We start from the raw sequence: 25,935 nt of genomic DNA, 5'->3' as shown, positions 1-25,935 counted from the left end.
TTGGAATAACAGAGACTTGGTGGGATAACTCACATGACTGGAGTACTGTCATGGATGGATATAAACTGTTCAGGAAGGACAGGCAGGGCAGAAAAGGTGGGGGGAGTTGGGTTGTATGTAAGAGAGGAGTATGACTGCTCAGAGCTCCGGTATGAAACTGCAGAAAAACCTGAGAGTCTCTGGATAAACTTGAGAAGTGTGAGCAACAAGGGTGATGTCGTGGTCGGAGTCTGCTATAGACCACCAGACCAGGGGGATGAGGTGGACGAGGCTTTCTTTCGGCAACTAGCAGAAGTTGCTAAATCGCAGGCCCTGGTTCTCATGGGCACCTTTAATCACCACCCTGATATCTGCTGGGAGAGCAATACAGCGGTGCACAGACAATCCAGGAAGTTTTTGGAAAGTGTTGGGGACAATTTCCTGGTGCAAGTGCTGGAGGAACCAACTAGGGGCAGAGCTTTTCTTGACCTGCTGCTCACAAACAGGGAAGAATTAGTAGGGGAAGCAAAAGTGGATGGGAACCTGGGAGGCAGTGACCATGAGATGGTCGAGTTCAGGATCCTGACACAAGGAAGAAAAGAGAGCAGCAGAATATGGACCCTGGACTTCAGAAAATCAGACTTTGACTCCCTCAGGGAACAGATGGGCAGGATCCCCTGGGAGAATAACATGAAGGGCAAAGGGGTCCAGGAGAGCTGGCTGTATTTTAAAGAATCCTTATTGCAGTTGCAGGAACAAACCATCCCGATGTGTAGAAAGAATAGTAAATATGGCAGGCGACCAGCTTGGCTAAACAGCGAAATCCTTGCTGATCTTAAACGCAAAAAAGAAGCTTACAAGAAGTGGAAGATTGGACAAATGACCAGGGAGGAGTATAAAAATATTGCTCAGGCATGCAGGAGTGAAATCAGGAAGGCCAAATCGCACTTGGAGTTGCAGCTAGCAAGAGATGTTAAGAGTAACAAGAAGGGTTTCTTCAGGTATGTTAGCAACAAGAAGAAAGTCAAGGAAAGTGTGGGCCCCTTACTGAATGAGGGAGGCAACCTAGTGACCAAGGATGTGGAAAAACCTAATGTACTCAATGCTTTTTTTGCCTCTGTCTTCACGAACAAGGTCAGCTCCCAGACTGCTGCACTGGGCAGCACAGTATGGGGAGAAGGTGACCAGCCCTCTGTGGAGAAAGAAGTGGTTCGGGACTATTTAGAAAAACTGGACGTAGGTCCTGGGGCCGGTTTTGTTTAATATCTTTATTAATGATCTGGAGGATGGTGTGGACTGCACTCTCAGCAAGTTTGCAGATGACACTAAATTGGGAGGCGTGGTAGATACACTGGAGGGTAGGGATCGGATACAGAGGGGCCTAGACAAATTAAAGGATTGGGCCAAAAAAAACCTGATGAAGTTCAACAAGGACAAGTGCAGAGTCCTGCACTTAGGACTGAAGAATCCTATGCACTGCTACAGACTAGGGACCGAATGGCTAGGTAGCAGTTCTGCAGAAAAGGACCTAGGGGTCACAGTGGACGAGAAGCTGGATATGAGTCAACAGTGTGCTCTTGTTGCCAAGAAGGCTAACGGCATTTTGGGCTGTATAAGTAGGGTCATTGCCAGCAGATCGAGGAACGTGATCGTTCCCCTTTATTCGACATTGGTGAGGCCTCATCTGGAGTACTGTGTCCAGTTTTGGGCCCCACAGTACAAGAAGGATGTGGAAAAATTGGAGAGAGTCCAGCGGAGGGCAACAAAAATGTTTAGGGGTCTGGAGCACATGACTTATGAGGAGAGTAGGGTTACCATTCGTCCGGATTCCCCCGGACATGTCCGGCTTTTTGAGCTAAAAATAGCGTCCGGGGGGAATTTGTAAATGTCCGGACTTCCCCCCGCGCGCCCCCCCTCCCCCCCATGCAGAGCGCGCGCGGCTAACAGGGCAGCCGGCCGGATGGTGCCACTTACATGGGGCTCCGACAGCCAGAGAGAGAGTCCCTCCTCCTCCCCCCTGCAGCAGAGCTCCCTCCCCTCCCTGCATTCGCAGATTGCCTCCGGCAGTCTGGAGCTTCTCCCCCGCTCCCCAGCGTGCCGGGACGAGCGGCTCAGGCCGTTCCTGAGCAAGCTCACAGAGAGAGTAGGCGAAGGCCAACAACAAGGGGGCCAGGGGGTCGGAGAAGGGACAGGGAGGTTCTGGAGGGGGCAGTCAAGAGACGGGGGGGGGGGTCGGGAGTTCGGGGGGGGGCTTTCTGGGGGTGGGGGTGTGGATAAGGTTTTGGGCAGTCAGGGTACAGGTAGGGGGTAGGGTGCTGGGGGGTATTTGGGGGGGTCTTAGGGGACAAGGAACAGAGAGGCTTAGGTAGGGGGTGGGGTTCTGGAGGGCAGTTAGGAGCAGGGGTCCCAGGAGGGGGCAGTCAGGGGACAAGGAGCGGGGGGGGGTGTTTGGGAGTTCTGGGGGGGGCTGTCAGGTGGCAGGGGTGGGGAGAGGGATCGGAGCAGTCAGGGGACAGGGAGCAGAAGGGTTTAGATGGGTCGGTAGTTCTGGGGGGGGGGGGCTGTCAGGGGGTGGAGAGTGGTTGGATGGGGCGTGGGAGTCCCAGGGGTCTGTCTGGGGGTGGGGGTGTGGATAAGGGTTGGGGCAGTCAGGGTACAGGTAGGGGGTAGAGTCCTAGGGGGCCAGTTAGGATGGGGGGAGGGTCTCAGGAGGGGGCAGTCAGGGGACAAGAGGCAGGGAGGCTTAGGTAGGGGGTGGAGTCCTGGGGGGCAGTTAGGGGCAGGGGTCCCAGGAGGGGGCAGTCAGGGGACAAGGAGCGGGGGGAGGGTTGGGGGTTCTGAGGGGGGAAAGAGGGAGGGGCAGGGGCGGGGCTAGGGCAGGATGGGGCAGGGCTAGGGCAGGACAGGGGCGGGGCTAGGGCAGGACTCCTCCCATTCTCTTTTTTGCTTGCTGAAATATGGTAACCCTAGAGGAGAGGCTGAGGGAACTGGGATTGTTTAGTCTCCAGAAGAGAAGAATGAGGGGGGATTTGATAGCTGCTTTCAACTACCTGAAGGGGGGTTCCAAAGAGGATGGAGCTCTTCTCAGTGGTGGCAGATGACAGAACAAGGAGCAATGGTCCCAAGTTGCAGTGGGGGAGGTCTAGGTTGGATATTAGGAAACACTATTTCACTAGGATGGTGGTGAAGCACTGGAATGCGTTACCTAGGGAGGTGGTGGAATCTCCTTCCTTGGAGGTTTTTAAGGCCCGGCTTGACAAAGCCCTGGCTGGGATGATTTAGTTGGGAATTGGTCCTGCTTTGAGCAGGGGGTTGGACTAGATGACCTCCTGAGGTCCCTTCCAACCCTGATATTCTATGATTCTATGAAGTGGTATGTAATGTAGATGTAGCCACAGTGAGTAGTACTCTGAAAGTAGCCCTGTTGATTTTAGTGGAACTAGTTGTGGAGTAAGATACTACTCAGTATGAGCAAGGGTGGCAAAATCTGGCCTTATGAATGGATGACTTTAGAAATGTACTGCGATAGAGACAAAGCACTGTGTCGTCTAGTTGGCTGAAGCAAAAGGCTCAGAACTCAGATTGTGTTTTTTAGTCCAGCGAGGCCTGTGGCACTCTCACTTTGGGCAAGTCACTTGCCTCAATCAGTCAAGCTGGAAAATTGGATGCAGAGCAGGAATTGCTTTGCAGAACCAGACTTAGCCAAAGATCAGGTGCAATCATGCATAAGTTCAAAGAAACCTCTTCTATTTGTACTGGTTACTCTTCTTACAGGATTTTCACACTTGTTAGCTAAACCAACAGTGCATGGTTTCCTGGATTGAAAGTAATAGTTGGTTAAATTCAATCACAGTGTGATAGGGGAATTTTTTTTTTTTTACTTGGGCCATTGTGCTCAATTGCTCAATCTTTGCTCAGTCGCTGTTTGCTTGTAGGTGTTGCCAATACAAATTGTTCTTTCAGTCCCTAGTGTGACACTTCTCTGAAAAGAAACTCTCTAACAAAGGCATTGTGGGAGTCTGTGTTACTTATGGTATCAAATCACTTACTCAGATTGAGTAAAAATATGGCTTTCTGACTGCAACTGCTTACCCTGCACTATGAAGCTGAGCTGTTTCTGGCTCATGCATCATCAGTAATAAAGTTTCTGCAGTTGGAATTTAGTTAATAAATCTGAGTCAGACAAATCCAGGTTACTCTCCTATAGCTGTAGGCTCTGTAGTGCTTTCAGGAGTAAAAATCTTATTTTTTGTCAGAGTAAGCTAATGTGACTTGGAATTCGCACAGGAACAGACCTTGTGTGTGTGACCTGTTCGATGATATATGTTTCAATTCCTGCTTAGTGCATTTGTGTGAGGGTTTTAAAAATATTAGTAAAGTTCATGTCCCTTAGAATACCTCTACTCTGAAGTTTTCTGTCACAAAGATCTTTGTTTTCAGCTTTTAATTAACTTCTAGTATGATACAAAAAATAATCCAAATGGAATTTTGAAGAGCTCATGATGTAATGTGTTCCAAATTTGCAACTTAATTAAAAAGTTGTCCATAAATCTCACTTCTATTACCAGGAATTTTCAAGGGGCTCTTTAAAGAGAGCAGCATTTGAAGTACATCAGAGAGGGAATGCTGTGGGGTTTTTAAGACTTTTTTATTTGCACTTAGATATTCTGTTTTTCTTTGCTTTGTAACATATTTGCCTTTTTTCCCCCACCCCCAAATTCTCCTTTCTAGCCACTGATGATATCGTAAAGGTTGAAGTCTGGGACGTAGTTGACAAAGGTAAAGACATACTGTTTCCTTTCTAATGCTACTTAGTTCCTTTTTTAAAACTGAAATTAGAAGAATTTGTGAAATTTAGAAACGATTTGCTTTCCTTCCTTTGGTAGAAATGTTTGTGTTAATTTCCGGAAGTAACCTGCCAAGGCTGGGAATTCTCCCCTCTTACCAGAGAGGCTCAGATGGTTCAGATTTGCCATCTTAACTCCAGGGTGAACAAATAATTTAGAAGCAGTTGCAAGAAGCCTGAACTTCTCTCACCAAGTTGGTTTCATTCATTCAAAAATGGACCTAGTGTGTTTGGTAAACTTCATTTCCTCTCCGTTTTTTAGGCCACTAGTTCATTCTGTTTATAGTAGTACCCATTGAACTGTCTTTTTGAAGGAATAATCTTGTTAAAAGGATAGTTTCGCTGTGCAAAATAGTGGTGGTTTTTTTTTTTTTTAAGTGAATTACTTAGATCCACTTAAATGATTGCATTTTCTGTGTGCTAATCTAAAACCTTTTTGTAACATGCTTACTGGGAAAACAATCGGCATGTGTTTAAAAATATATACATTTCTGAACAAAGTCTTCGGGGAGCTGAGTATTTGCATGTGATGACACAATGTAGCTTTTAAAACATGATAGCATATCAGAAAGAGAACTGTATATTGCTAGTTCTTAGGAAGCCAAAAGCTGTACCAAATACAGTTGGAAGCTGTTGGCAGAAATGAATGGAATTCATATGTAACTACACCTCCACGTCGATATAACGCTGTCCTCAGGAGCCAAAAAATCTTACCGCGTTATAGGTGAAACCGCGTTATATCGAACTTGCTTTGATCCACCGGAGTGCGCAGGCGCCCCCCCCCCCCCCCCCCCGGAGCACTGCTTTACCGCATTATATCCAAATTCGTGTTATATCGGGTCGCGTTATATAGGGGTAGAGGTATATTAACAGCACATTCTTTTGCATGAACTGAAGTTACGTTTGATTTGGGAAAATGACTTGGACATGTATCCTTTTAAAAGTGTGGTAATGGTTAGAAAAGTGACTTTGTAAATATAGCACTCTGCAGATCTGCCCCTTTATGTAATCCTATAGGTGATCTGGGTCAGATCTGCTGACTAGTGATGAAAATTTACATTTTTATCATCGTACGCCTGTTTCCATTCCTGCAGAACCTTTAGAGCCTTGGGAGACTCAGCTGGAATCTGTTCGGGCTTTCGTACCCTCAACAGAACTAGGAATTAAATTCCAGGAGCACTGTCTTTTATCTCAAAGTATACAGAAGTGTGCCACTCGGGCACTCTAACCTACTCTTTATTAGAGCTCAGTTGGGTCAGGGTTACAGCTTGACTTTCAAAACTTACCCTAAGCGTGCAGGGCTGGCATCCAGGAGGTCCATCTTTTTTACTTACCGATAGACAAATCTGGTATGAAGTAATTGAGACCGTGAACATGTGACCCTGTGATGCCAGTATTTTTGTTTTATTTCTGAGTTACTTCTCAGAGCAGAGCTGCACTTTAAACTCCAAAGATTTGTCATCCTGGTGGCAAAACAGGCTAAGACAAACCTGGCATTTGCAGAAGTTAATAACAGTTCAGTCACACTGACTTCTGGGGGTGGAGTGTGCCTGAAATGTAAAGGGTCTGTCCTCTTCCACCCCATTCCCAGAGGGGGGAAATGTCATTCTGTTAGAATCCCTGTTTATAGAATAAACAAACTCAAGTTTTTTATGTGGTTACAGGTTCATGGACTTAGTTAGTGCAGTGTAATGCAATCCAACTCTGACAGTAGTGCAATTCTGTGATAAACGCACCTCAAGAAAAATGCAAACTAGCCGTTAAGGAATTGTTCATATCTCACTGTTTCATCCTTTAATATGATCTCATTTAATGTTTCTTCCTTTGCACTCAGGCCAAAAAATCCTCCTGCATGATGCTTTGGGTGAGAGTGACACTAGTCTAGACCATAGCCATTTATTAGCAAAACCTCCAGTGCTGTTGCAGTTGAATGCTGATGGGGTCTGATCCTTGCTTTACCCTCTCCTAGAGGATCCTATGTAATGTGCATACTCAGAGTTGTGCAGTGTGCTGCATTTACAAGACTGCCTTTGAAAATTCCACCAACTCGTACACTCTGAATGTGGAATTTCGAAGTTGTATGTTGATTCCCACCTAAAATTATGACTTGCACCCCCACCCCTGAAAAAGTCTGTCTGCTTTCAAGGGGAAAATCAAACAGAAGACTAACATTATTAACAAATCTGATCTGGTCAAATGCATAAACATTGAGTACTTTGATTTCTCTCTTCACAGTAAACTGGTGGTGACTTAGCCAGTTCTACGAAAAGATGCACGAGTGGACACATGGTTCAAATTTGGTCTTGTAGAGCAGCTTGATACCTTTTTATCTGCTATGTAGTGCTGCCAGGGTGTGTGTAACGTGTGTGTAAGATTTTGGAAGTTTTGCTAAACTAAATCCTAAGAAAAGTCGCTTTGTAATTATTTTACTGAGGTTAGAGAGTAGAAATCTCTGGTGGTAGCAGTGTGGTGGTTGTGAGAACTTGCTGCAGCTTCATTTCACTAGGCAGTGTTTTGCCTACCACTGTAGCAGTACAGTCCGTGCAGTCCTGACTCCTCTCTCAGCTTTGGGTGAGGTGTAGAACTGGTGCAAATCTGAACGCAAGGCAGCTACTGGAGTCCAGATGTTTTCAAGAGCTATAGTCACCTATTTTGTAACTCCTGCCATTCATTACTAGTTCCTAAGTCATCCCTTTTATGGTAATGGTAGGGACAGGTAACAACTTGTTTCAAAACAGTATTAATCTATGCCTCCCAGAGTAATGTAAACCAATGGCTCTCAACCTTCCCAGACTACTGTACCCCTTTCAGGAGTTTATTTGTCTTGCGTACCCCCACGTTACCTCACTTAAAAACTACTTGCTTACAAAATCAGACATAAAAATACAAAAGTGTCACAGCACACTATTGCTGAAAAAATTTGCTTACTTTCTCATTTTTACCATATAATTATAAAAATAAATAAATTGGAATATAAATATTGTACTTGCATTATAGTATACAGAGCAGTATAAACAAGTCGTATGAAATTTTAGTTTGTACTGACTTAACGAGTGATTTTTATATAGCCTGTTGTAAAATTAGGGAGCTATCTAGATGAGTTGATGTACCCCAGAGGTACATGTACACTGGTTAAGAACTACTGATGTCCCTGAAAATGGAGAATTTCTGTCTCCAACACAGAGCAACCCAGGAACAGCATGTGCAGCAGAGCTCCACTAAGTCTATACTATTTGGATATTCATAAGGGTGTCAAGTAGCTGACCGAAACCCAGCTCTACAGGGTCCAGGAAGAGGAAGAAGCATAGTAAATATTGGGACTCTGAAAAGGGCAGATAAAATGTTTCAATATTGATAGCTACTCATGTGAAGAATATGTATTAATATTTTAATGGAAAAAACTGGGGAAATTCCCACATAAAAGTCCTTGGCGTTCGATTGAAAGTTGGCAGATGGTACGGCCCACCACTGTAAACCATAAAAAGAAAGGGAATAAGCAGTTGGGTCACTCACCTGGCTTTCATTCCTCATTTGCCTTCTCAGCCTGAACATCACTGCTACACACATCTTTGTTGTTATCTTAAACAACCAACGTGCAGCATTAATTCCAGCAGTATTCACAATATGTTTGTGTTCATACATGCACATTTCAGTGTCGTCATCTTGACAAATTACCACACTTAGAACTATAGCTAATCTAAATCAGTTGCCCTTGCATCTCTCACATTGCACAAAGCTACATACAGAATTGTGCACAGTGAAATCTGTGAAAGCCACACCAACCAAATATCCATCATGAAAACATGACCATGTAACTGTAAACGTGGTCAAGTTAAAGCTACGCACGGACTGTCCAGGGTGAGAATGGAAATGTGTGAGTAGGACAGGTGGGTGTTTGAACTTTCTTGGTTTTATACTTTAACATTAGAGATTCAGATCTTGTGTATACAGTCTGCCAGAAAAAGAGAGTGGAGAAGAGGTGGGATTATGACACTGGAGAAATCATACAAGGGAAACCTGATTGTGAGTTTGACTGAGAGTCACTTCCATGTCTAAAATCTTCTTTAACACAGTAGTGGTGGGTGGGGGATGCCTTCATAGCTTCAGCTGAGTTGTGAGAGCTCCCAATCCACACCCGAGTCATCCGGGAAGACCTCCAGCAAAGCTGGGTGAAGAGCAGAATTGACATTCCTGACATTTTTAAAGTTTAAAAAAACCAAAACAAAACAGAGAAGGACCTAGGGACACGAGTATCTTGGAGGAGAGTGGAAGACGTTTCACGAAATGGAGTTGAAATAACATCTACCCAAACACTCTGCTGTAGAGTATCGGGCTTGGAAGCCACTGCAGCTCCCTTTGACCCTGGCATAGTTGAGGTCTGATACTGTGAGGAGTGAATGTCATGCAACACCAATTAAATTGTTCAGAAAGTGCCCCAAACTTTTTTTTAAAGCTAACATTAATTTCTTGATAGCTACCAGCTGGGAAGCGTGGTTGACCACCATTCTGCTGTCTATGGTTTGCGGCAGCATTGGAGCCATAGGAATCAAACTGAAGCTTTCTAATGAATAACCATACCTCCGTTGCTGTTTTGGGTTAACCCTTTTATAACCAGTCAATAGCAACAGAAATTATTTCAGTAGTCCAATACTGGAATTCCATAAGGACTGCTCATCATGGGAATGCCATTTTGAGTGTGAACACTTATGGATTAATATTTTCTAGTGAACCTGCTGAGCAGTTTTTGATGGGCCAGACTGTTTCATGGAAGAATTCCTGAACTGCAGACTTCCTTTCCTCCGATTTCACAGGAGAAGCACTATCATGTTGTTAAATCCTCTGAGGAGAGCATTTATTGGGTAACTGCTCTATTTTGTCCTCGACCTCAACAAAGAGAAGATTAAACACATTTTCTGTTGTCCCGATTTGTTTTACGTCCACGTCTGCCAAAAAAGCGTATTTTACAAGCATTCATTCTGTATTTTTCAGATGGATTAAATACTGAAAATAAAATGGTTATAAAAGCATTTCATTTCTTTGCTGTGGGGCTGGCATCGGAGGCTTTTTCAATCAACAGAAATGAGTAGCAGGAGCATTGAAACTGTCAGAATAGGTTCTGTTGAGGATAGACTGATCTGTAGATTGCAGTAAGGAATTTCAATGTTAGATTCTGCAGTTCTTCTATAATTCCATTAACCCTTTTTGGTCATGAATATCTGGAACAAAAAGAACAGGAGTACTTGTGGCACCTTGGAGATTAACAAATTTATTTGAGCATAAGCTTTCGTGGGCTACAGCCCACTTCTTCAGATGCATAGAATGGAACATATAGTAAGGAGATATATATATATATATACACACAGAACATGAAAATGTGGAAGTAGCCATATCAACTCTAAGAGGCTAATTAATTAAGATGAGCAATTATCAGCAGGAGGAAAAAAACTTTTATAGTGATAATCAAGATGGCCCATTTCAGACAGTTGACAAGAGGTGAGGATACTTAACATGGGGAAATAGATTCAATCTGTGTAATGACTCAGCATTCCCAGTCTCTATTCAAGTAGGGTTACCATATTTTAATTTTAAAAAAGGACATTCTGGCCCCGCCCCAACTCCACCCCGCCCCTGCCCCGCCCCCAGCCCTGCCCCAACTCTGCCCCCTCCCCTGAACGCTCCGCCCCCCTGCTCCTCCCCCTCCCCTGCTTCCCGCGAATCAAATGAATTTTAGTTCTGCTGTTTCTCTTTGAAGTCTGTTTCTGAAGTTCTTTTGTTCAATGATAGTGACTTTTAAATCTGTAATAGAATGACCAGGGAGATTGAAGTGTTCACTTACTGGCTTATGTATGTTACCATTCCTGATGTCCGATTTGTGTCCGTTTATTCTTTTGCGGAGGGACTGTCCGGTTTGGCCAATGTACATGGCAGAGGGGCATTTCTGGCACATGATGGCATATATAACATTAGTGGATGTGCAGGTGAATGAGCCCTTGATGGTGTGGCTGATGTGGTTGGGTCCTCTGATGGTGTCGCCAGAGTAGATATGGGGACAGAGTAGGCAACGAGGTTTTCTACAGGGATTGGTTCCTGGGTTGGTGTTTCTGTGGTGTGGTGTGTAGTTGCTGGTGAGTATTTGCTTCAGGTTGGGGGGTTGTCTGTAAGCGAGGACTGGCCTGCCTCCCAAGGTCTGTGAGAGTGAGGGATCATTTTCCAGGATAGGTTGTAGATCGTGGATAATGCGCTGGAGAGGTTTTAGCTGGGGGCTGTATGGGGGTCATTCTATTACAGATTTAAAAGTCACTATCATTGAACAAAAAAACTTCAGAAACAGACTTCAAAGAGAAACAGCAGAACTAAAATTCATTTGCAAATTTAACACCATTAATCTGGGCTTGAATAGGGACTGGGAGTGGCTGGCTCATTACAGAAGCAGCTTTTCCTCTCCTGGAATTGACACCTCCTCCTCTATTATTGGGAGTGGACTACATCCACCCTGATTGAATTGGCCCTGTCAACACTGGTTCTCCACTTGTGAAGTAACTCCCTGCTCTCCATGTGTCAGTATATAATGCCTGCATCTGTAACTTTCACTCTATGCATCCGAAGAAGTGAGGTTTTTACCCACGAAAGCTTATGGCCAAATAAATCTGTTAGTCTTTAAGGTGCCACCAGACTCCTTGTTGTTTTTGTAGATACAGACTAACACGGCTACCCCCTGAAAAATGATTAGGGGGCTGGAACACATGACTTATGAGGAGAGGCTGAGGGAACTGGGATTGTTTAGTCTGCAGAAGAGAAGAATGAGGGGGGATTTGATAGCTGCTTTCAACTACCTGAAAGGGGGTTTCAAAGAGGATGGATCAAGACTGTTCTCAGTGGTACCTGATGACAGAACAAGGAGTAATGGTCTCAAGTTGCAGTTGGGGAGGTTTAGGTTGGATATTAGGAAAAACTTTTTCACTAGGAGGGTGGTGAAGCACTGGAATGGGTTACCTAAGGAGGTGGTGGAATCTCCTTCCTTAGAGGTTTTTAAGGTCAGGCTTGACAAAGCCCTGGCTGGGATGATTTAGTTGGGAATTGCCCCTGCTTTGAGCAGGGGGTTGGACTAGATGACCTCCTGAGGTCCCTTCCAACCCTGATATTCTATGATTCTATGAACTCCCTATTTGATACAAGAGGAGTTGATCTGGACTGTGGGTCCCACCAGAGGAGAAGGTCTCTGGCCTGTCCCCCGACCCATTAGGTGGGCCAGCAGAGACTGTTCTCCTCCTTTTCCCCATGCTGGCCAGTGATGAGGTTAGCCGAGAGAACGACGGGTTTGTGCCATTAACAAAAGGAGCCAAACTGAGGACTGCCGAAAACCTCTGAGGCGAGCAAATCCGCCAGAAAGCGCAGAACCCACCAAGGCAGAGGAAGAACTTTGTCACATGGGGTAATGCTGGTTTAACCCTTGGGCAGTGGGAGCTAGGAACATCACAGCTAGCAAAAAATGCCCTTCTCTCAGTACACCGCACAATGCCAAATGACTCCTTTAAATACAGTCCTATGGGACCCTTAACATGGCCTGCATAGCAGCTTTGATATGGGAGCTAATTGCTTTTGCGTCACATTGGATACATAAACCTGCCTCTTAGTTTTGAGCTGCACAATTGGAAATAGACACTAACAATGCATTGGAGGATTCCATGCCATTTGATTCCTGCAGTTGAGGCATATGTTCCCCACACCCAAAAGAACAACGCAGGTGGTGTCGGAGAGAAGGCTTTGGATTCTTCGACCATGGGATGGTGTTCCAAGAAGGAGGAGTGCTGGGCAGGGACGGGCTCCACCTAACGAAGAGAGGGAAGAGCATCTTCGCCAGCAGGCTGGCTAACCTAGTGAGGAGGGCTTTAAACTAGGTTCACCGGGGGAAGGAGACCAGAGCCCTGAGGTAAGTGGGGAAATGGGATCCTGGGAGGAAGCACAAGCAGGAGAGCGCAAGAGGGGAGGACTCCTGTCTCATACTGAGAAAGAGGGATGATCAGTGAGTTATCTTAAGTGCCTATACACAAATGCAAGAAGCCTGGGAAACAAGCAGGGAGAACTGGAAGTCCTGGCACAGTCAGGGAACTATGATGCGATTGGAATAACAGAGACTTGGTGGGATAACTCACATGACTGGAGTACTATCATGGATGGATATAAACTTTTCAGGAAGGACAGGCAGGGCAGAAAAGGTGGGGGAGTTGCGTTGTATGTAAGAGAGGAGTATGACTGCTCAGAGCTCCAGTACGAAACTGCAGAAAAACCTGAGAGTCTCTGGATAAAGTTGAGAAGTGTGAGCAACAAGGGTGATGTCGTGGTCGGAGTCTGCTATAGACCACCAGACCAGGGGGATGAGGTGGACGAGGCTTTCTTCTGGCAACTAGCAGAAGTTGCTAGATCGCAGGCCCTGGTTCTCATGGGAGACTTTAATCACCCTGATATCTGCTGGGAGAGCAATACAGCGGTGCACAGACAATCCAGGAAGTTTTTGGAAAGTGTAGGGGACAATTTCCTGGTGCAAGTGCTGGAGGAACCAACTAGGGGGGCAGAGCTTTTCTTGACCTGCTGCTCACAAACCGGGAAGAATTAGTAGGGGAAGCAAAAGTGGATGGGAACCTGGGAGGCAGTGACCATGAGATGGTCGAGTTCAGGATCCTGACACAAGGAAGAAAGGAGAGCAGCAGAAAACGGACCCTGGACTTCAGAAAAGCAGACTTTGACTCCCTCAGGGAACAGATGGGCAGGATCCCCTGGGAGAATAACATGAAGGGCAAAGGGGTCCAGGAGAGCTGGCTGTATTTTAAAGAATCCTTATTGCGGTTGCAGGAACAAACCATCCCGATGTGTAGAAAGAATAGTAAATATGGCAGGTGACCAGCTTGGCTAAACAGTGAAATCCTTGCTGATCTTGTAAGCTTCTTTTTTGCGTTTAAGAAGTGGAAGATTGGACAAATGACCAGGGAGGAGTATAAAAATACTGCTCAGGCATGCAGGAGTGAAATCAGGAAGGCCAAATCACACTCGGAGTTGCAGCTAGCAAGAGATGTTAAGAGTAACAAGAAGGGTTTCTTCAGGTATGTTAGCAACAAGAAGAAAGTCAAGGAAAGTGTGGGCCCCTTACTGAATGAGGGAGGCAACTTAGTGACCGAGGATGTGGAAAAAGCTAATGTACTCAATGATTTTTTTGCCTCTGTCTTCACCAACAAGGTCAGCTCCCAGACTGCTGCACTGGGCAGCACAATATGGGGAGAAGGTGACCAGCCCTCTGTGGAGAAAGAAGTGGTTCGGGACTATTTAGAAAAACTGGACGTGCACAAGTCCATGGGGCCGGATGCGCTGCATCCGAGGGTGCTAAAGGAGTTGGCGGATGAGACTGCAGAGCCATTAGCCATTATTTTTGAAAACTCATGGCGATCGGGGGAGGTCCCGGATGACTGGAAAAAGGCTAATGTAGTGCCCATCTTTAAAAAAGGGAAGAAGGAGGATCCGGGGAACTACAGGCCAGTCAGCCTCACCTCAGTCCCTGGAAAAATCGTGGAGCAGGTCCTCAAGGAATCAATTATGAAACACTTAGAGGAGAGGAAAGTGATCAGGAACAGTCAGCATGGATTCACCAAGGGGAAGTCGTGCCTGACTAACCTAATTGCCTTCTATGATGAGATAACTGGCTCTGTGGATGAGGGGAAAGCAGTGGATGTGTTATTCCTTGACTTTAGCAAAGCTTTTGATACGGTCTCCCACAGTATTCTTGCTGCCAAGTTAAAGAAGTATGGGCTGGATGAATGGACTGTAAGGTGGATAGAAAGCTGGCTAGATCGTCGGGCTCAACGGGTAGTGATCAATGGCTCCATGTCTAGTTGGCAGCCAGTTTAAAGCGGAGTGCCCCAAGGGTCGGTCCTGGGGCCGGTTTTGTTTAATATCTTTATTAATGATCTGGAGGATGGTGTGGACTGCACTCTCAGCAAGTTTGCCGATGACACTAAACTAGGAGGCGTGGTAGATACACTAGAGGGTAGGGATTGGATACAGAGGGACCTAGACAAATTAGAGGATTGGGCCAAAAGAAACCTGATGAGGTTCAACAAGGACAAGTGCAGAGTCCTGCACTTAGGACGGAAGAATCCCATGCACAGCTACAGACTAGGGACCGAATGGCTAGGTAGCAGTTCTGCAGAAAAGGACCTAGGGGTCACAGTGGACGAGAAGCTGGATATGAGTCAACAGTGTGCTCTTGTTGCCAAGAAGGCTAACGGCATTTTGGGCTGTATAAGTAGGGGCATTGCCAGCAGATCGAGGGACGTGATCGTTCCCCTTTATTCGACATTGGTGAGGCATCATCTGGAGTACTGTGTCCAGTTTTGGGCCCCACACTACAAGAAGGATGTGGAAAAATTGGAAAGAGTCCAGCGGAGGGCAACAAAAATGATTAGGGGTCTGGAGCGCATGACTTATGAGGAGAGGCTGAGGGACCTGGGATTGTTTAATCTCCAGAAGAGAAGAATGAGGGGGGATTTGATAGCAGCCTTCAACTACCTGAAGGGGGGTTCCAAAGAGGATGGAACTCGGCTGTTCTCAGTGGTGGCAGATGACAGAACAAGGAGCAATGGTCTCAAGTTGCAGTGGGGGAGGTCTAGGTTGGATATTAGGAAACACTATTTCACTAGGAGGGTGGTGAAGCACTGGAATGCGTTACCTAGGGAGGTGGTGGAGTCTTCTTCCTTGGAGGTTTTTAAGGCCCGGCTTGACAAAGCCCTGGCTGGGATGATTTAGTTGGGAATTGGTCCTGCTTTGAGCAGGGGGTTGGACTAGATGACCTCCTGAGGTCCCTTCCAACCCTGATATTCTATGATTCTATGAATACAGCAAGGTGCTGTCATCCCTATGGGGCAGAGTTAAAGTGTATGAAGCAGTTTCTTAACTGAGCATTTCCTGGTTTCTGAGAGTTCCTGTAAGAGCTTTTCTACATGGGGAAATACCTAGAATAGCTAGATTAAGCTCAACCACGCAAAAGCAGTCTTAGTGCAGAATAAAAGTGTCCATGCTAGGAGCCAGTATAGAATAGCTTTTGTGTTTTAAATTCACACACTGGCTAATTTTGCAATAGTGTCCATGTGTAGACAAGCCCTAATGTTCACATTCCTCTCAGGATACGTGCAACAGTTTTAACAGGTTTTTTTTTAACGTGAATATTGAGTGGGTGAAAAGGGATGAATTCCTATAAGGATGTTTGTATATTATCTAAGACAGAAAGAGGCTGAGGGTTTTTTTTTTTTATACAAAAACTGTATTTTAGCAGTACTCTCTAACTTCTGTGACCTTCCTCAATAAGAAGACTGTTTGGCTCATCTAGATTAGCCTTTGGCCAATGTACTGGAGGACTGGTTTTTGGTACAGACTCTCCCCGACTTACGCAAGCGTTCCGTTCCGGAATGCCTTGCGGAACTCAAAATTTGCATAAGTCGGAAACGTATACCTGACTATTACACCAAAAACAAAAAAACCTATTTCTAGCTTACGGAACTTTTTCTGTAAGTGCGGATTTGCTTAAGTCAGGTTTGTGTAACCCGGGGGGCGTCTGTAGTACATTTTGTAGTGTGTTTTTTTTTTTTTTTTTTTTTTTTTTTTTTTAATCCAGTCGAATTCTAAAATGTGTTGAGTGCTGTGTCTTCCCTTCTCTTGTGAAATGATTCCACAGCCCAATGGATCTTAGGCTTTGTCTACACTACAGAATTATATCGACCCAAGTTAGGTTGCCGTACAGCCACCACAGTAATTACTGTGGTTTTTCATGTCTGCAGTACCCTCCTTCTGCAGGTGATGCATGTCCTCACTAGGAATGGTTGCAACAACTTAAGTGGGGCAGTGTGGGGGCTGTCAGCCCCGCCGCAGGGCTCACCCCTGCAGGCCCTTTCCCCCCTGTGGGGCTCATCACTGGAACCCCCCACCCTACCCGCTGCCATGGGGCTCACCGCTGCAGCCACCCTCCCACCCCACAGCCACCATGGGCTGTCCCTGTGTCAACTTAATTCTGTAGTGTAGACCAGGCCTTATTGTTAAGCTTTTCCTGCCCTATCACTTACATTTATTGTGCATACTTCTAGTGTGTGTTCAGACCTTTGGATTGGTGCATCTTATAAATTGCCATAAGATTCCCTTTGCGCAGTCTCTTCCCGGCCTTCCCTTCACATACTTGTGGGGTGTTTCTCCTTCTCCCTCTCCCCACCACAATCCTCCTTTAGGGTTTAGGCAAGTTGCATGGTTTTAGCTTTTTTCGTCTTTCCTCAGGAGTCTGTCTCATTTGCCCCTAATTATTTTGGTTGTTAAATTCACTTACAGCAGTTCAAACCAAAGCACCTAATGGATTCTCTAAAACCACATTTAAAGCATTCATAATACTGTTTGCTTCAGGTTTGTGCAACAGCACTGAGCTCTCATAGTCTTTCCTGGGAAGGTTGCATGCTGAAATCTTTGCCTTTTTGAAGTTGGCTATATTGTGCAATTCAGTTGTCAGGTATTGTTGCACTGTGCTTCTCCAGTGCTAGCAGGAACAAAAGGTGGAACAGTCAGAGCCTCTTTTCTTTCTTTACAGAGAGCAGGCCCCAGACTTTGTTCTTATACTCATTTTTGGTTGTTTGCCAGGAGGGCTGCAGTAGGCTTTCCTTCTATTGACCTTCATGTTAAACAGACTTGATAGTATTTCCCCTCAAGGCTGGCTGGCTGACTCCCCCTGTACCAAGCTTAAAGAAAGAAGTGGGTCTGCTTTAAACGTAGGATGCAAAACACCGTATCCTGTCCAAGGACAAACCTGCCACTGGGAAATCACCATCAAACACACACAGTCTACTGAGGCTATGTCTTCACTAGAAGTGCTGCAGCTGTGCAGCTTAGTGCCGCCGTGTAGACACTCACTTCACCGATGGGAAGGGTTTTCCTGTCACCTCCCCAAGAGGTGGTAGCTAGGTCAACAGAAGAATTCTCCCCTTGACTTAATGCTGTCTACACTGGGGGTTAGGTTGCCTTAACTATGTTGCTTGGGGATGGATTTTTTCACACCCCCAAGCCACGTAGCTGGGTTGACCTAACTCTTGAGGACCATTGCCCCAGCCAGAGAGACTAGAGTTGATAGCTTCTTACCAGGCATTGTAGAGTTCAGTTCCCATATCTGGCTCAGTCTGCAAATCCACAGATCTCTTGGTGACACCAAGGTCAAGTGTCAACTGGGGAATGCTCTACCTAATTTAATGTATTTCTTCCATAACTCTCTCCTTTCTAAGGAAAATGCAAAAAACGTGGAGATGGTTTGAAACTGGAGAACGACCCTCAGGAGGTGAGCCACCTTTGAGATGCAAATATGTCTCCCTGTTGTTCTTGTTAAGTGATTGCATGTTGTCAGCTGTCAATCTCTTGTGTAAAAATTCGGATGTAGTTTGCACTCGTATCTGCATTCAGGGGGATCCAGCTGGCCTGTCGGCCACAACGTGCTCCCAGTCTGAGGCGCTGGGCTGCCCCAGCATGTTTTTTCTTCCAGTGCATTGCACTGAGAGTCTGACCCACTGCAGCAATTCTGGCAGTTTCCACCCTCCCTTTGGGGTGAAATTCCTCCATTGTTCACTGCGTGGCATTGTATCTGTTGGGTTATGATGACAAAAGGGAGATAGAACCAGCACAGGGAGACCAAGGTTCCTTTCCAGGGTTCGTCATTGACTCACTGTGTGATCTGAGGCAAATCACTTAACGTGATGCCTTAGCTGATCATCTGTACAGTAACTCCTCACTTAAAGTCGTCCCGCTTAACGTTGTTCTGTTGCTGATCAATACTCATTTAAAGTTGTGCAATGCTCCACTCTTACGTTGTTTGGCTGCCTGCTTTCTCCACAGCTGGCAGCCTCCCTACGCCCCTTCCCCTTCCCCCAGCGCCTCCTGCCCACCGGCAGACCCCGTGGATCAACGCCTTCCCCCTCCTCCCCCCGCCTCCTGCCCGTGGCAATCAGCTGGCTTGCAGCGTTTTGGAGGCAGGAGGGAGGAGCGAGGACTCGGTGCGCAGGCTCCCCCTGCCTCCCGAACGCAGCAAGCCAGCTGATTTTCCCCGGGCAGAAGGGAGGGGGGAGGAGCGAGGACTCGGCACGCCTTCCCCCTCCCTCCCCTGCCTCCCGAACGCGGCAATCATCTGGCTTGCGGCGTTTAGAAAGGAGGGGAGGGAGGGGGGAGGAGGAGCCAGGGTGCAGTGTGCGAAGTAAAGGGGGAAGAAGGGGAGGGGGGAGAAGAGGCGGGTCAAGGGTGGGGGCTTGGGGGAAAGGGTGGAGTGGGCGGGCTGAGGGTTGAGCCCCCCAACCCCTGGTGCTTGCAGAGTAGGGGAAGCTGCCCTGGAACCTAACACCACCCCCCCCCCCCCCATTTACATTAATTCTTATGGGGAAATTGGATTCGCTTAACATCGTTTCACTTAAAGTCGCATTTTTCAGGAACATAACTACAACGTTAAGTGAGGAGTTACTGTACAATGGGGAAAACGATCACTCACCTTTTTTAAGCATTTTGAAATCTGCAGGTGGAAAGGGAAGTATTACTGTCAAATATTGTAATGGGAGAAAACTGAAGGGAGCGTATGCCCTCTTCACAGCAGCATTGCTGTTGTGCACGACATGTATACACATGAAGACAGAACATGTGATGCCTGCCTCCCCAGACAGCATTTTGACCCTAGGTGCACTTACAGAGCTTCTTTAACAAAAATCCCATTGTGTTCCCCTTTCAGGAAAGGGTGGTTTGAAGTCTCTGCTCACTTATTCTCTTGTAATTCTTTAAGTACTTCGTTGTTCTTGGTCATGTGATGGTGCCCTGCAGGGCCCAGTGAATGAGAAGTATCCCACTTTGTGCTCTTTAACCATTCTGTTGAAATCAGTGGGCCAATATGGTTGGTCTACAGAAGGGGTTAATTCGTTCCCAATCTAGTGACTTCCCTGCTAGCACATAGCTAGAGACTCCCTCTGATTCAGGTGTTTCTCCCATGAAATGCTCAGTCATCAATTCTAAGCCCACATTCCAAGTGTGAAGCTATGTATGAAAGCAAATCCTACAGCTGCTGTGCAATTAGAATGGAGGGTAATTTTACCTTAAAATGTAGCCATGCTGTAGGTACAAGACTGTAATGGGACCCTGCACATTTGCAATTAGGACTGCAAATACTGAATTTTGAAAACAGTCTTAATGCGGTAAAATGTACTATTGATAAAAATCCATACTGCTGCTAGAAAATGCCAGTATCACTACAGAGGGGAGGGAGGTGCAGCCAGGGCCGGCTCCAGGCACCAGCTTAACAAGCAGGTGCTTGGGGCGGACAAGGGAGGGGGCGGCACCTGCGGCAATTCGGGGGCGGCAGGTCCCTCACTCCCTCTAGGAGTGAGGGACCTGCCGCTGAACTGCCGCCGCCAATCGCGGCTTTTTTTTTTTTTTTTCTTTTTTCAATTGCCGCCACCGATCGCGATTGCGATCGCGGCTTTTTTTTTTTTTTATTATTATTATTTTTTTATTTTGCTTGGGGCAGCAGAAATGCTGGAGCCGGCCCTGGGTGCAGCAGAAGACACTCTATGGCTATGCAGATCGGCAGTGCACAGCACAGCAAACATTCAGGTTTGGAAAGGAACAAAGAAAGGGAGTTGCTTTACTCTAGATATGTTTTGCCTATTGTACCTGTCGCTGTCTATGGAATCAGCTTGTCAAGAGGGGATCCTGGGTGATGAGCTGAAGAGGAGAATGAGACTGCAAGTGCTAAAATACTCCTGCTCTCTTTAATCAAACACTTGGCTTTTCACAGAATGCTGGCAGCTCTCAGATCCTGCTCACTCAGGCGGTGTAAGCAGTGAACTGTTTGAGAAGCCTTGTTCAAGTGATGTAAAATCCAGTGGTGCTCTTTTGTGTGGAAATGCTCCCGTTGGAAACTTTGGGACTCTTCATTATACTGATTGTTTTTCTTACAGTCTGAAGCAGTAAGAGCTGGAGAATTTACGGTTTGTGTCTTTGTTTCCAGGCAGAGTCAGAGATGGCTCTGGATGCGGAGTTTCTTGATGTGTATAAAAACTGCAATGGAGTAGTGATGATGTTCGACATCACCAAGCAGTGGTAAGAGAGGAGCAGTGATATAGGCAGCTTGAGTCTTGCTTGTTTAATCAAAACAAATGATCTTTAGATCCTGTGATTTCTATACACATAATAGTCCAATGAGCTGAAACAGGTTCCTGGCACCTAAAATAATTTTGCTTTATTTTCTGGCCTGTTTTTAATCGATTCCCCTGTAAAACACAATTCAGATCTGTTCTAAACTAGCTGTCTCCCTCCATGTCCACTGATCTGTAATCCCCACTGTGCAGCAGATTGAGGGAAACAATTAGAAAATGCCTTTTGCAGATGTTATTCATCCAGCACCCAGAGGGTGCTGAGCACCTCCAAAGGTAGATGACAAAGTGCCTGCTCCAAAGAGCTTCCAGTCTCAAGTGTAGGCATAATATCTAATGGGAGAGGTGCAAGCTGGGAACAGGGAAGAGAGCCCAAAGGGAATAGGGAAATGTGTGTTTGTAAGTGCTCTGTGGACACAGCTTGGGGCTTCATTTGTTGGGCTCTTTTTATCCCCTCTGCTAAGGGAGAGGAAACATGGAAGCGGGGATGGGAAGGGAAGGTGAAAGTGAGGAGTGCAGGGGTGGCAGGAACTGGGGAAGAGGAAAACAAATAGAGTAGTCCTGGTGTGTCAGGGACATTGGCCCAAACTACTACCACTGGCGCCTTCAGCTTACAAGGGAGAATTGCTGTCCTTTGGCTGAAAAGGTGCCATGAACCCCTACGGGCAGTAATACATGAAGCCCTAATGGGATAGGGTTACCCATTGCTGGAACTCTCTTCTGTAGGCCTCACCTCCAGATGCAGTGTGGTTTGGTATGCTCTTTAATTTCATTAGAGCTCTTGGCAGACTTCTGCACTCCAGCACTTCAAAATAAATGAAGGACGGGCACTAAAGCCATCTTACTCATCAGTATAATAGATCAGCCTGTCTAGACACTGTGATATAGATCATGCAACTTTAGACTCTCTGTATTGGTACAGCGTGTACTGGCTTGTATGTCTGCAAGACAGGGATACTTAAACACAATTTCCTTAGTAGGACAAGACAAGGAGGGGCCCTCCGTTAAAATGATAAACCTGAAGTGGATCAAAGGAAATATTTCTGTATGTAGCATATAACCTGTGGAACTCACTACCACAGAGAATTGTCAAGGCAAATAGCTTAGAAAACTTGCTGATTCTATGTATAAGAATTGCACTTCCTATTCCTGAGGGTATTCTGCACCAAAAAATTAAAAATTCTGAGTACAATATTTTAAAATTCTGCAAATTTTATTTGTCAATAAATAAATGTGGAGGCTCCAGCCTAGCAGTGAGGAGCACAGGCCTCTGGTTGCACTGAGGTGGGAGATCATCCTGCAGCCCCCCCCACCCCCAAACAGGGACTCGGCGGTGAAGCTGCACCTGACTATGACACAGTGCAAGGGCCAAGCCTGCCCCCAGAAACACCCCAGGGTTCTGCCTTTTCTGCATCAGGCGCACCAGGTGTTGGTGGGCAGGCAGGCTCAGCCTAGCAGGATCCAAGTGTAGAGGGGCTTAGTGTGGGGGATCCAGGTGTGGGGAAGAGGGTTCTGTGGTGGGGAGTCTGGGTTTGGGTGGCTCAGTGGGGGGATCTGAATTCACGGGGGTTCCAGCTGCAGGGGCAATGGGACTTTGCAGGGCGGTCCAGGTGAAAGGAGGTTGGGACTCAGCAGGGGGTGGTCTGGATGTGAGGGAGGTGGGGTTGGGGTGCAGCTGGTTAGGGCTCAGTAGGGTGGGTGTCTAGGGGGCTCATCAGGGTAGTCCAGGGGCAGTGTGTACACTATTGGGTGGGGGTTCAATGTACCTACTTAATAGGGGAGCCCCAACTGCAGCTGCTGCTGAGGGGATGCCGCATACTGGGCTCCCACTTCCCCCCCACCCTGCTTCCCCATCCTATCCCCCTTCTCAACTGCCCCCTACCCCACCCTCTCCCCTATCTTAACCCCCTTCCTTTCCCACTGCCTCTTTCCTCCAGCCTCACCATGCCCCCCCCCCCTTGACCTTCCCCACCAGGGGCACTCACTATTGTACAGAAAACAGGATGGATCCCAAGACTCAGAAGGCGAGCACAACCGGCACTAGGAGTCAGGAGGCAGCATCCAGGCAGCTCTGCGCTCGCAGAAATTAAGGCAGGGGCAGGCAGTGGCACCTCGCCTCTGTTTTGGGGGCAATGCCCCTCCAAACTACACCCATGGGCATTCCCAGACCCACCCCCATCCCAGCGCAGATTCCCTGTCACTTTCTGCAGGGAAGCAAAGAAATCGGCAGTGGGGACATGTTTTCTTCCTGTGCACAGTGGTGCAGAATTCCCCCTGGAGTAACTTGTACTAGCTTTGATGAAAATAAGGGCATAATCCCAATCACCAACAGGGGTGAGGAGAATATTCTCCCTATCCTCACACAACAGTGCAGTGTAACCTTCTCCTATAATGTTTTATATGGGTCCCTGCTCAAGGTACAGGCCTGAGGTAGTTGGACTGTTTGCTTCTGAATGAATCTCTGTGAAATAACAATATTTATTACCTCAGAATGTGTCTCAGTGTTGTCTGTAGGTGGGCCTCAGAGGAAACTCACATGTGAGATTTGTATTTTGGATTTTTCTGTTTGCTTTGCAACTTTTCTGACTATGTATGCTAGTTTCCATTGTGTGCATGTAAGCTGTAAATGTAATAATATTGCGTAGAGTACAACTAACCCATCAAGTGTGTTCACACTAATTATTTGTTTCACCTTTTATTTGGTAAAGGACATTTAACTACATATTGAGGGAGCTTCCTAAAGTGCCCACCCATGTTCCAGTGTGTGTGCTTGGGAATTACCGCGATATGGGAGAGCACAGGGTCATCCTGCCAGATGACATGCGGGCGTTCATTGATAATCTGAACAGGTAAACAGGGCTGGCACCATACTGGCTTTCTGGGAGAGCAGCACCCCACCCCTTCTTTTCCATGCAATCCAGCCCCCATTAACAGCATTGCTGTTATCTTCCAGACATGCGTGTGCCATTGAATTGCTCCCTTCCCTGATCATCCAAACCCCTTCTCATCCGGTTGGGTTTGATATCCCTGTATATTGTCGCTTTATACTGGGCTTTTTTCTCACTCTGTGGTGTTCTTACCGAACCTAAAAGGCCTGCACTGGTGGGGGGGGATTCTCAGTTCCCAGAGCCAGTGAATAGCAGTGAGAGTCCCTGTGGTGCAGGCCTTTCAGAACAGCTCTATCCAAATGGAATTGTACTTCAGCCCTTCCTTTGGGGCTGTCTTTTTTCTTGCTGAAAGATTTTGTATGTTACTTCCCCCCACACAACTGTTCCATGAGCACCCATGCTCCGAAACCAGCATAGTGCCACTAGCTTTTTCTCCCTCTCTCCCGCACCCTCGAGATTGAGCCTCCCCACTGCAAGACTACATACAGATCCTGATCCCTTCCAGGCCGTGTCTCTCAACTGCCTGCCAAGCCTCTACTCTGGCATTTCTTTGAATCTGGCCACGAGCTCTCGCTTTAATTATAGCTATTGCCCTTGTTGGGCAGGAATCGATCAATCCACCTCATCCTGCCTTTCTCCTTCTGAGAGTGGATTTTACAAAAGCTTTTGTGTGTAACAGGTTTTCTTGCAAAGTCTCTCACTCACTCACTCCTGCCTACATCAGACATGTAGAAATGGAATCCATCACAAAGAATGGCTTCGCACCAGTTCTTTTACAGCCACGTTTATTCATGTTCTACACACCATTATCCAAGGTGAACTAATGTAACTTTAATACCCAGTGCTGAGGTTTTTAATGGCTTCATTTAGGTCCGTTTATAGTATTAGAAATAACGTGCTGTAAGAAATGCACTTGTACAGCTGTGAAATACTCGGTTCAGTAAACCATTGGCCTAGTGTCCCAGCAGAGCAGTTCAGACTGTCAGTTGCATGACACTATAGCACAACAACAGCTGCACGCAAGCCTTTCCCCACCAGCCTTCTAAAGGGGGAAAGAGTTAATTTGGCTCCTTATGAGCTGTAAACAAAATAATGAGCCCCCTAGCAGGATGAACTGTCAGCCTAAGTCTTGGGGTTGAAGATTTGCCTGGGAGATGAGGATTGCTTATGGGATAGAAGTCAGCACGTGCCTCTGCTGTGTGTGTAGTCAGTCGGTCTCGGTGTAATTTTCTTTTCTCTGCTCATCTGATTTGGAACAGACCTCCTGGCTCGTCTTATTTTCGATATGCTGAATCTTCCATGAAGAACAGTTTTGGCCTCAAGTACCTGCACAAATTCTTCAACATCCCATTCTTGCAACTGCAGGTAAGAGTCCGGGATTTACATGGTGCAGAGTGGGTGGGGAGAACTACCCTTTCCAAGGAACTCATGTGGGGATCCTTTTCCTGTGATGTTCTGCTTTTCAGTTGTTAAAGGAGCCTGGACAGATTGTTGCTTTCAGGAGAGTGTTGTTAACAAAAGTGACTGGGCATTTTGTTTCCCATGATTGCAACGTGTCACTGCTGGTGAAGTGCATGCTCTTCCTTATTTACCTAAGCATACTCTTATCAATGTATAAAGGTTCCAAGGGTCAGTACCATGCAATGAACAGGATGTGCAGGAATAAATCTGTACATTGCAGTGTTAATGGGCCACCAAGTCAAAATGGTATCTAAACTGTTACACACACACACACATGTATTTTTGCTAATATACAAACTTTTCTTAAATGTGGCCAATTAATTAAAACTCAATTAAGAAAATATCCACCAGTGAACTGAATGGCTTATGGGATGCATGAAGTGTCCTGATTATCTGCTGTACCCTCTCCATGGTCAGAAGACTTCAGATCACACTCTAGCATCTTTCATCAGCACTACATTCACTTTAAAGAACACATTTTGTGTACATATATGTGTATCTAGAAGAACAAACATAGCTCAAATGCTCGTCCAGACTGACTAAAGCTCAGTTAATGTCTGTCATC

The 25,935-nt window shown here is 46.4% G+C and overlaps 1 protein-coding gene across 1 annotated transcript in view; it reads left to right on the top strand.

Moving 5' to 3' along the window:
* Positions 1 to 25,935, top strand: part of RABL6 (RAB, member RAS oncogene family like 6) — a 136,596-nt gene that overhangs the window by 38,826 nt on the left and 71,835 nt on the right. Inside the window, exons 3-7 of the mRNA XM_065418713.1 lie at positions 4,711 to 4,758; positions 18,124 to 18,176; positions 20,877 to 20,968; positions 23,730 to 23,870; positions 25,169 to 25,274. Coding sequence (XP_065274785.1) covers positions 4,711 to 4,758; positions 18,124 to 18,176; positions 20,877 to 20,968; positions 23,730 to 23,870; positions 25,169 to 25,274 — 440 coding nt within the window. The remainder of the gene's footprint in view (positions 1 to 4,710; positions 4,759 to 18,123; positions 18,177 to 20,876; positions 20,969 to 23,729; positions 23,871 to 25,168; positions 25,275 to 25,935) is intronic.

Source organism: Emys orbicularis, chromosome 18 (assembly GCF_028017835.1).
Source record: "Emys orbicularis isolate rEmyOrb1 chromosome 18, rEmyOrb1.hap1, whole genome shotgun sequence".
NCBI lineage: Eukaryota > Metazoa > Chordata > Testudines > Emydidae > Emys > Emys orbicularis.
This window is presented reverse-complemented; position numbering and strand designations above follow the sequence as displayed.